We start from the raw sequence: 12,264 nt of genomic DNA, 5'->3' as shown, positions 1-12,264 counted from the left end.
TTCAAACTGCTAGGTTGGCAGAAGCTGGGACGAGTAACAGGCGCTCACTCTGTTACGAAGCACTCAGGATTCGACCTATCAAACTGCCGATCTTCTGATCGGCAAGCTCAGCGTCCTAACCCACTGAGCCACTGCGTCCCTAACTACTTTAAATATAGACAGTTGTTAAGTTGACTTTTCTATTATTCATTTGTTTTATAAAAATCCTAGTTTCTTTTTTATTAGAATAGAAATAAAAGAGAAATGAAGGCAGTCATGGTGCCTGGAGGCTGTTAGGGTCAGTATGGGGGAGAACAGGCTGAACCCTAGTAAGACCAAATGGCTTTGAGTACATGGGGCTCCAGGATCCAGGACTTTGTCATGTTCGACTCTGGATGGGGTGGCACTGCCTCAGAAAAACCTGGTCTGCAACTTGTCGATATTCCTGGACTTGTGACTCCTATTCCAGGAACAGGTGGCAGTCATGGCTAGGGGAGCCTTCACAAATCTTTGTGTTGTGCACCAGTTGTGGCCTTTCTTAGATCAGGATTCCTTACGCTCAGAAGTTCAATCCCTGGTCTTCTCACGGCTGACCTACTGTAATGCATTCTACATGGGGCTACCCTTGAAGAGCATTAACAGATCCCATCTACCCCCTCCCCACTCCCCCCATACATCCTTGGTTTTAATATCTTTTTATGTTTTTAATTGTATGTTAGGTAAAGGTAAAGGTTCCCCCGCACATGCGTGCTAGTCGTTTCCAACTCTAGGGGCCGGTGCTCATCTCCGTTTCAAAGCCGAAGAGCCAGCGCTTGTCCGAGGACGTCTCCGTGGTCATGTGGCCAGCATGACTAGACACCAAAGGCGCACGGAACGCTGTTACCTTCCCACCGTAGTGGTGCCTATTTTTCTACTTGCATTTTTACGTGCTTTCGAACTGCTAGGTTGGCAGAAGCTGGGACGAGTAACAGGCGCTCACTCTGTTATGCGGCACTCGGGATTCGACCCGCCAAACTGTCATGCCGGACACATGACCACGGAGACATCCTCGGACAAGCGCTGGCTCTTCGGCTTTGAAACGGAGATGAGCACCGGCCCCTAGAGTTGGAAACGACTAGCACACATGTGTGGGGAAACCTTTACCGTTACCTTTTTACTTGTAATTAAAGGAGAAGGAGTTTGACTGACCATACAGACATGAGAATAGCTTTTTATGGTATTTTATGAGAAAATGCACAAGGTATCTTTTTCAATAAAGGATTCTTACCTCACTTAATCTTATTTCTTTGGCAAGGTCCTTAATCAGTTGTGCTGGCTTAAAATGTTCTGGGAGTTCATCTTCATGGTCCACTAAAGCCTTGGGTTGAATACAAAAGGTTAAAAAAATGTCAAGAAATCTTATAAGGTTATGCTATTTAAAATGATGCAGTATTAACTTTATGGAGCATTCAAATGAGATAAAATTAGCAGTTTGGAATTATGAAGAGACAGTTATTCATCCACAGCAAGATCCTACATATGGAAAGGGTCCAGACCCACTTATAGAAAGAAAGTGTCTTTTTTATATCTGTTTCCTTCCCAACCCAAATCCTTTATGTGATCTCCCACTTTCCTGAGTTTCTTTCTGCCAGGACCCCTCTTAGAATTTTCCAACCGTTTGTTTCAGCGCTATGACACAAGTACATCTCAGTGACGGCGCAAATCTGGATGTAAAACTGTTCTGCTCTTACAGAGAGAAAATTCTGTTTTACCTAGAAAGTTGTTCGCTTCTTCTTTTTCTGAATTCCCATGCAAACTTATACAGCAGAAAGATCCCTACCTGCTTTTTAGTCCAAGACCTGAAAGCACCATTTAGGATTTTTGCTCCCTGGACTAAATGGGAAGGAGGCTGCTTTCCAGCTTTGTGCAATCCTTAACAGAGAGGGGAAAAATAGAATTCCATTCAATGAATGTGACCAATTGTCTATTGATGTAGTTTTTTTTTAAATCATACATGTAAGAGATTAAGTTGGCTGTCAATAAACTTGTGAATTGAACTTCTATGATCATAAATCAGTAGTTCCAAAGCTTGAAGATTAGTTTTGAATCTGAGCTTGAATTTCCTGCACTTCCCATTTCTATTTTGCTTAGCTAATTTCTGATTTGACTACAAGTGCTAGATTCAGTGATACTATTCTAACTGTTAAATTCTGTGCTGACCCAAATGGAGACGCTGGTATTTCAAAGACACAAAACTGAAGCCAACACTACCTTAGTGGAGAGACCATTCCCATGTTCTCTATTCCTTGTCGCCCTTCTCTAAGTCCTTGGCTAAAAATTGGGCAAATGAAATTTGCATGAGCAACATCTGATTCATGCAAACATCTTCCATCTACTTTATCAATATGAGATTCCACTTCAGTTTCCCCTTCCCAACTCACTGTGTTTCCCTACTGGGAAGTTGTGGATTGTGAGAAATTCATTACTCAAGTTGGCTTCTTATGCTTAATGCTTACTTTCATATTTTTAAAAGTAAAGCATTTAAGCAAAACATTCATTTCCAATCTGTGAGTCTTCATCTATTGATTCATTATTATATGTTCATATGCAAGCATCTCAAAAGTGTATCAACAGACTAGTTAGACAATAATTGCCATACCAACCCAAATTCAGCTTTTGCTATACTCTTTGCCTACAAAGGCAATGGTTAGCATTTTGGGCAAATGCAACCAATATCCAAATTGGCCATTTATATTGATACAACAGTTAAGAAATGATGAAGACTTTCAATATTGTGCTTTAAAAAAATCATAAGAAGATGAAAAGCATGTCACCAAAGTAAACAATAATTCCAAGAATACAAGAACAAACAGGATGAATTTAGGGGAAGTTAGGAAGCTTTGGAAAGTGGATGTTAAAAAGTTATCTTCAGAAGAATATAAACCAAAACTTGGGTTCGAGACCAAGTAACAATTTGTTTAGTACAGGAGTGGCCACCAAGTATCCTCCAAGCTAGTCCAGTACTCCATTTGTAGCTACTGGGTTCACTGGCAAAATAGGACAACAAAATGTTACTTTGGGTAACACAATATTTTCTTCCAAAATAAAAGCGTGAATGTGATTTGGAAACGTCCACAAGGCTAATCACTTGCATGTCTTAGGTTCCTTCAAACAAGCTTGGTGAAAGGCACCCAGTGTGTCTCCAAATATTGGAGACACAATTTTGAAGTATTTGGGAAAGAGGATTGATGGACAGAAATGGGGGAAGTTTGCCTCCAAGATGGGTGTCATTATAGCCCTTAAGAAAGCCCTAAAAGAAAAAAAAATGTGTGGAAAAAATGGTACTGTCATTATGTAATCATCATTCCAATGACAGAAACACAAACTGTGAGCCTCCCCCCAACCCACAACACTAATTTTCCAGTCATGATACAATGGTGGTGAAATTATGGAATTTGTTACCACGAAATACAGTGATAATATTAAAAGGAAGTTAGGCAAATATACAGAGGATTCACCTGTTAATCTTTGCTTCTAGATTGCTACCATTCCAGTCCTTTCTTCAAACAGGCTCGTATTATACTCAAATCACCTTCAGGATCAAGGGCACTTATTAACATTGAGGTCAGTTTAGAGCTAGTGTATTGTAGAACTGCAATTCAAAGGTTGGGTTTCAAGCAAGGGGATATAGGTTGAAATTTCTATTCAACCACAAAGATCAACAGGGATATGTGAATCAATCTCAACCTACTTCACATTGTTGCTAAAAGGAAATAAAAATTTGGAACACCTCTATATATGTCACTTAGATCTTAGAGGAAATTGAGATATGAACACATAAATAAATACCTAATTAGGATTGAATCCTAGTACTTCATTGGTGAAGTTTGTTTCCCCTCTCCCCAAAAGCATGCAGATTATTACAACAAATGGCCAGGTATGGTTACCAGTTTAAATATTAATGGAAAGTATCACCGTGTTATAGAACAGGAGCAGGAAAATCACTTTTATTTACCTTTAAATGATTCCAGCAGATGTCTTCCTGTGTACCAACATGCTGTTTCAAAATTGGGAAACTGGGTTAAGCTGACAATTTTTAATCGTCTTTCAACTTCATATGCTCTAGGAAACACAGTAAAAATGTTTCAATTGCAAAGATCACAAAAGTCTTCCTCCCCCCCAAAAAAAATATTTCTACCATCATTACCCAGAATACATCTGGTATGGTTTTAATTTCCAGGCACTTATCTGGAATTGTCAGTTACTGCAGAAATACACAAATTCAAAACAAAGAGTGTCTTACATGATCTTTGCTGATTTTAAGTGAACAGCTAACATTTATATAACTCAGTAATCATCACCAAAGGAATAATAGGCTCCAAACAAAAGTACAGCAAAATTGTACAACACATACAGTGTTGGACTTATAACACAGGAGGCACTATAATCCTATACATAATTCCTCAAAATTAAATGTTATTTAATATATCATACTCATTTAGTAAGTGTAATTTAGCTAAAACATTTATTCTCCTGAAACCCAACACAAAATTTACTCATGCTTATTCAGAAGACTTGAATATTAATTGTGAACAAATACAGGAAAATATTCAGAGAACAGTGGAAGTGAACAGTTTCATAATGTTATATGAGGACAGTTACAGTAATTGAACAATGTTCCAAATTATAATGCTTCTTTTTAAAAAATAAAATTGTTCTAATAAACCTGCTGTAACACATGAAATGAAAATACGGGAAAATGCTACACAACTTTGCTTAATAAAATTGTTAAGTGCGATATGATAGCAGATTGGAAGAACAAGTTGGGAAACTACTTCAATATACAGTACTTGTTTAGGCATGCACCTAAAGCTGTAGCCAATTCTCATCTTTTTTTAAAAGGAATATAGTTAATTATCCACAATTGTCTTACCTCATCTGCATCTCAACACTTAAACTATGTAGAAAATGTCCTGCAAAGGCCAGGCAATCAACAGGTGTTAAAGTTGCATAAATCCATCCTTTAAAAAAAAAACAAGGAAGCATACAAGATTTCTGTTAAATACTGAATATAATCACCACATTGTTCATATTTTCAATTCACAGGGAACTCCTTTCAGCTCAGGAGGATTTTGGAAACTGGTTTATGTTTGCTATATAAGGAATACTTCGACCTTTCAGACAGTCAAAGTAGGCTAATTTCAAAGCTTCCTAGGGAAGAAAGATCTAGTGCTTCATCTTCAAAGTTTCCATGATATATGAAATTATTTCAGCAGAGAGGGGATGGGTGGGAAGGAGGATAAAATAGCATGATTGTGCCTTTAGATATTAAGAAAGAACCTATAGGAAATTATTTGAGCGTTCTGGGGCAGAGTTATACAACTGAGTATCATCAACTTATCATTGTTACTTAACAGGTGTTATACAGAAGTGAGCATAGAATAACACATGAGGACCCCACAATGCAGGGGTGTTAAGATGGATTTCTCTCGTCCACCAACACCAACTAGAATCAGCCTCAAATAAAGGAGAAGAATTATGCTCCCTACACCTAACTTGTGAACTAATCCAGAAGAATATCATGATATTTAATATTTTATTGTTATGTAGATGTAGGGGTGTGGGTCTATACATATGTTGTTTATAGTATGTTTTAGGTGTGTGTCATGTATGTGTTTCACTTTGAGAGCGGGCAACTAAATTTCATTTTTGATGTGCCCAGAGTAAAATAAAAATGACAATAAAGATTATCTTATCTTATCCAGCAAGGCCCATCCTGAGCCTTTCAAAAATCATCAACAAATGCAATTAATGCCATCTCAATCTAACTCAGTCTAAAATCCTAAGTCTCATTTGATGCATCATCTCCTGGTGTTTCTCTAAAAATCAGGTAAGCCTCCAGGTTTGCATACTGTTCAGATTGGTGCAATCTGATCCAAAGTGCTGTTGCTTCTCATTTGAAGCAACAATCAGTCAAATCTTGCAAGAGGACCTCTCTTCAAATAACTGGGGCACACCAGTCAAATAGTCCCTCCTCCCTGTGGCAGAGAGCAGGTGCAGAGAAATTTAAGGGAATGACAAGGGACTGATCATATTGCACTGCCTAAGACAAAACCCAAAAACTAACATGGGGTTCTCCCACTATTAATTGTGACCTCAATAACATGGATCAAAACCATGGTTGCCAAGGTAGCCATGAATTCCCAACCTGTTCCCAATTCCAAGACCAAGAAAGGCAACTTCCTATGGAGAAACTGCAATGCAGTAGCTATCCCATCTGATCCTTAGTGCTTAACTGCACAAAGGTTTCAAAACTGGGTTATGTGTGGGCAGCACTTCTAGTAGGCACCCGAGAATTCAAATAATAATTTAAAATAAATTATGTCTGATTAAAAATAGCCCAATTTGAGTATACTTAAAGCGTACAGAGTCAAAAAAAAGATACTAAACATGGGATAAGTACATTTGCTTCACCTCTTCCAACCTACATTTGTGCTATCTTCTGTGAGAACAGCTTTGTGCTCTGGAAACTGGACTGATATTGGAGGAACTGATAAGAGACAGCTGCTGGGAGTAAAGGAATATGTCACGTAATTTATTCTCTCCTATAGACACTCTTTGTGAGCATCTTATTCTTTGCTAGATTTATCGCTGGCTTTCCAGTTGAGACCTTAATGATGAAAAACAGTCAGTGAGGCATTTACAAGCTGACTCAACAAGAGTTAAATATGAGATTATCCATTCTACTACTCATATATTAGTGTTGCAAATATAAAGTTCTGACTCTTGTAACTTCTAGTCCAAGAATCTGCACCCCTTCCAGTATTGCTAAACTAAAATACTTATCAGCTGAACAAATATGGCCAATTGTGAGGGATTCTGGGAAATGTAGTTCAATAATGTCTGGAAGGCCAGAGGACACCTATTTCTAATTGAGATTCACCCTTTGAAAAGTCTAAATCTGGTTTACTAAAAGTTAACATGACAGTGCTACTTATTTGTTGCTTGGAATGTAGTTTCTCCACAGATAGATAATTGAGTATTGTATGGATTCATATTCTAGGGAAATTAGCTGTAAATCTTATAACTCTATATTACCCCTCATCATTTCCGATTTGTACTTCCAGAATTCAAACCAACAAACATGTTGAAAGCAAGACTCTCACTCTTAATTTTTAATTGCAACCACTTCCTTACCTGATGGAATGAAGAGTGTTTGTCCTTGTTTAACTGTACATTTGTAACATTTATCCACTTGATCAGCAAAAAACATCTCACTGTGATTTGCTGCTGACTGCCAACGCTCATAAAGGGAGATATTTGCAGAGGTTGGTTTGATGAGATAAAATATTTTTTCTCCCTGAAACATAAGAATTGTTTTACATCAATTCAGATTTAGTTTTTTTATCTTCAAACCTTCCCTGGCCTGCAGTATTTGAAGAATGGAATCCTGAATGGTAAGCTTTTTGATCTCTTGAACCCAAGCCCTAGAATTTTTTTTTCTCTTAACCCATTTCTCTGTAGTAGAAAAGCAAAGATTAGAGTGATCTGGAGTCCCCAAAAGTTGTTCTTTCTGCAATATCCCCTTCCCTCCTTTTTTCAGCAACAGATTGCAAGAATAGAAAGCACATTCTTATCACATTTCCCCTGATATATATCAATTCTAGTTTATCAGCAATAAATAATAGCTTAAGCTTCTTCTATGGCTATGCTTTTTACCCAGCATAAAGTAGGCATCTATGTCAGATATATGTAGTGATTGTTTCTTTCTATTCTGCATTTGTCAGAACAATTAGAATATTACATCCACTTCTAGGCACTGTATTTTAGGAAGGACACTGATAAAATACAGTATGTCCAGAAGAAAGCAACTAAGAGATTGGAAGGAAAATTTTAGGAGGAATAGCTAGGACATTGGCTATATGTTTATCCTGGAGAAAGAAAGTGTATAAAGACATGATAGCTGTTGCCAAGTATTTGAAGGGTTATTATATAGAAAACAGGACAGAATTTTCAGAATTGTTCCAGAAAACAGACTAAAGAATAGCACAATCAAATTCCAAGAAAGTAGTTTATTTTTTTTATTATTCAACCTCTCTGCCCACAGTCTGGAGTTCAATCCTGGCATGATCGAAGTTGACTCAGCCTTCCATTCTTTCAAAGTCAGTAAAATGAGGACCCAGATTGTTGGGGAGCAATATGTTAATATTTGTAAACCACATGAAGGGTGCTATGTAAACCACTATGGAGCAGTATATAAGTCTAAGTGCTATTGCTATTTTATTCAAATGTATTTTTGACCCATCACAAAAACATGTAACTGCACATTGGAATTAGCCACATTTTAGATATTTAAATGATGCTGCCCTCTTTATACTGAATAATTTTTTTGATGATCCTTTCAGCAAGACCACTGCCAGCACTGCATGTCAACGTAAGCTGAGTCTTAATTTTTCTTATTTCTACCCTCAAGAATTGCAAACTCCAAAATTTAGCGTGAATTTGCTACACTGTTCCTTGCAATGGCTCATGATTAACTGAATAAAGCATCTTACTTTTAAGATATGATACCAGGCAGAGGCTCCACCAGAGTCAATATGAAAATCTGTGTAGCTGTCCTTCACACAAATCAGACAGTATTTGGTCACTTTGGGTTTTGCCAGCAGAGCATCATCAGGCCAAAAATTTTCCACCCAAGAGAGCTTTTTCACTATTTCAGGAGATTCTACAAAACTGGACATTCTGTTTTAAAACAGGAAAGAAAAGTTAAAGCATCTGAACTCAATTAAAGGACATTGAAAGAGTTTCCTTGATTCACACTCCTGTTTCTGAGAAAATGGCAAGATCAGGAAGAGGCCCTCCTATCAGTAATGCATTCCCCATGGAGTTGTATTTGTTATTGCTGTTAAGATACATCTCTTTTACCAAGCATTTAACTATTTATTAACTTTAATGTTCATATCTATTGATGGGATTCAAAAAGGCTGCATTTTGCATCTGAATTACAACTGGGCATCTTGACATGAAAAGCAAGCAAGGAATCCATTGAGTTCAAATGGGGTACCACAACTCTTGAAAGATCTTATAGTGGATCTCTTGGTTTACAATAGTCCAGTTATAAGTGCTGTTGCTCAAGTATCCAAACCAGTGCCATTCACACACAAACAGGGCTATTTGAGGTAGAATGGGAAGAAGGTAGAAGAAGGAACAACCCCGAAATGCATTCTATTTTCTGAGACACAAATGAAAATTCAGGAAAATGGGATAAACGAAATGAGGTGGATAGAATCTTATTCATTTCCGTACACCAATAAGAATCTAAATTCTACTAGTGTACTTCTCGTGTACCTATATTCCCTGTAAACCGCCCTGAGTCCTCAGGGAAAGGGCGGTATACAAATGCAAATATTAAATTAAATTAAATTAAATTATATAGAAAAAAGAGCTAATTGGTAAGCTTGGGAAATTTACAAAGTTGTTTTTTGGTTTTAGAAAAATAAAAGTTTAGAATGGGAATATACCTCAGTTTCAGAGGCATACGTATCAGCTATTAGCTACTAGAAAAGTAAGGGTGCAGGGAAATGTAATAAACTGGCCAGCCACTTGTCTGAAATGGTATAGGATTTCCTGCCTGAGCAGGGGGTTGGACTAGATGACCTCCAAGGTCCCTTCCAACTTTATTATTATTATTATTATTATTATTATTATTATTATTATTATTATTATTATTATTATTATTATTATTATTATTAAACAGTGACACATCCTAAAAAGAACACTCTATAGTGGAACTTTTCCTTATGGGACTCACGTTTATTCTACTTAAATTAATTTATTTTATTTATCTACATATCACGTTCATAAACTCACTCTCAGAGCAACTCTGGATGGCGTATGAGTAAAATGTAAAAAGATAATAATTGTAGATAAATATTATATTAGGCAGCAATTAAATATACAATTTCATAGTCTTTTATACTTTTTAATTTGTTTTTTTTATTTTTGTGTTTTGTAAACTTCCTTCAAGTGTACAATAATGGAAGGCAGTGCAGAAATCCACTAAATATAAATAAATAAATCTGACAGCCGTCTTTTAGTACAACAAATCTTTTCTAAATAAATCAGAACAGAAATTAAATGAAGACTGTTTTAGCAAAAGATTTATTATCCCAAATGCATACATAATTGAAAAGCAAGCAAAAGCAATTTCTGAATGGTAGTTATTCAAAATGTGAAGAAAACAACTTAATTAATGAGATGGAGATGTGAACTCACTTTTGAAATGCCTCTTTGTGTGAGGTATTAAGTGTAAAATGTTCTCATTGTAAACCTATTTCTTCGTTATCCTCCATGTCAAGGCAGAACTTGAGAGCTTGTTAAAATGCTATACTCTTTGCTAAAGAATATACTTGCTAACCAATTATTAAATCAGTAGTATATGAGGATACCATAATATGAGCAATTCTCTGCAATAAAAAAATGCGCCTTTCTTTACAATTGTTTCTGAAGGCTGAAAAAAAGATTAAAGAAACACCTAAGCTGTAATCATACTGCTTGGGACAAATATTTTATCTGTGCAGGAAAGGGGATTACATTATTAAAACAATAAATAATAGAAAGATATGGACACTACAAAATAAATGATTTTTCTATCAACCTTCAGCCTTATTGTAATCTACATTAATTATCACTGCAGTCGCTTGACAAATGAAATGGAATTCTTTCTCTAGCAATCTTTTTGTTTGCTTGTTGGATTTTCTGAACTCCTACTCCACAAAAATTAAATTACATAGTTTGTTCATTTGTGAATACGAAATTTAAGCAGGTGGAGATGCAGATTTGAATAATTTATCTGGAAAGCATATTCTAATCTATAGAATAAAGTCAAACAGATTCCATCATTCCACAGGTTACAGAGGTTACTATGCTTAAAAATATTCTAAATATGATGGGGACAATAAGATCTTTAGAATATGTGGCTTCACGTACTATCTCACCTTGTATCTGAAAACTCCAAGTTAGTTACATTGAGGACTCTTTTTCGATTTGTGCTATAATAGTAATCAACAAATTCTTTTAGTTTCATCCTGCAGTCCTTCTGTTTAGTGACATCTGTAACATCCACACTCCTTTCTGGTCCTAAAAAACAACAACCAACCCAAGTAAATGGGAATGAAAACATGGACACAATGCAAGTTATAAGCCAAAGTATAATTCACATAGGTTCATTTCAGGCGACCATGAAAACGTACCCATGCAAACTTTGCTCCTCAGCACAAAAAGAACTGGACTTGCAAAAGGGTATTAAGAAAAGGAACCCTATTTTGAAAATTGAGAAAGTGAAATAGCTCACCTGGCAACCGAAGCCTATGGTTATGTTTATGTTTGCTCTGTCTGGCACTTTCAATTTGAAGACACCCCCCCCCCCACAAAAAAAAAGTTTGAACTGACTGGGAGCATAAATATTTACCTGTCCTTAAGTCAACTGTCAATTCCCAGGTTTGTATGAGAACTGCAGAGAGCAGCTAGGGAATCCTGGGAAAATGAACAACTGTTTTATTTTATTATGCTGGTTCAGAAAATATTTTCCTAATTGATCATTATTTTCAGGAAAAAAATATTTTTTATTCATTTTTCTAAGTTAATGTGTGAGGGTCATTTAAAAGTAAAAGGCACGTATCTTTTCAAGTAAAATATTGGTGGCATCTGCATCTCTGCCATCTTCTTAATTAATGCTGTAAAAACATATGTTGATGGTAAAATTCATTTGCCTGTGTATCTACTGTAAATCAACATTTCCCAAACTCTCTGGTCAACCTCCTTTGGGGAAGTACAGATGAGAGTCCAGGGGAGATGTGAATAATCTTTTAGTCACATTGTTAAAATAAACCCACCAAAATTTCACTGCACTGTTTTCATTGTTCATTTGTGTTCATGTTGGTGCTTGGCTTTTTAAGGAAGGTGTGTATACATTAAGATTACACTAAATGGAGGAGTGATGAGAAAAAGTTTCTAAATCTAGAATCTTTAATCAGCCTCTCATCAGTGCTAGCAATGATGATGTTACCTAGTTTGGATAATGAAACGTCTGCAAGAGAAACCAAGTTCAGAGAGCACCAAAGACCCCTCAATAATAGATCCATAAACACTTTGCTTTGTTCTCCTGTTTATGATGGCTGCCTTTCTTGGCTAGGAAAGGATTATTTCAGGTGATAGACAGAGAAGCAGATCCTACATGTTAAATTTATTTGATCAATTTTTTCTTTTTTTGTATACTTTTTTTTCTTTTTTGTTATTGCTAGTGTT

At 36.3% G+C, this 12,264-nt stretch overlaps 1 protein-coding gene across 1 annotated transcript in view; it reads right to left on the bottom strand.

The window, feature by feature from the left end:
* Nucleotides 1-12,264, bottom strand: part of PHF2 (PHD finger protein 2) — a 148,939-nt gene that overhangs the window by 31,260 nt on the left and 105,415 nt on the right. The window contains exons 5-11 of the mRNA XM_083352228.1: nucleotides 10,956-11,097; nucleotides 8,514-8,700; nucleotides 7,156-7,318; nucleotides 4,892-4,979; nucleotides 3,974-4,080; nucleotides 1,799-1,890; nucleotides 1,247-1,336 (exon numbers count right to left, since the gene is read on the bottom strand). Of these exons, the coding sequence (XP_083208354.1) occupies nucleotides 1,247-1,336; nucleotides 1,799-1,890; nucleotides 3,974-4,080; nucleotides 4,892-4,979; nucleotides 7,156-7,318; nucleotides 8,514-8,700; nucleotides 10,956-11,097 (869 nt within the window). The remainder of the gene's footprint in view (nucleotides 1-1,246; nucleotides 1,337-1,798; nucleotides 1,891-3,973; nucleotides 4,081-4,891; nucleotides 4,980-7,155; nucleotides 7,319-8,513; nucleotides 8,701-10,955; nucleotides 11,098-12,264) is intronic.

Source organism: Vipera ursinii (assembly GCF_947247035.1).
Source record: "Vipera ursinii genome assembly, chromosome: 2".
NCBI classification, from domain to species: domain Eukaryota; kingdom Metazoa; phylum Chordata; class Lepidosauria; order Squamata; family Viperidae; genus Vipera; species Vipera ursinii.
The sequence above is the reverse complement of the archived record's forward strand: the minus strand, read 5'-3'. Positions and strand labels throughout refer to the sequence as shown.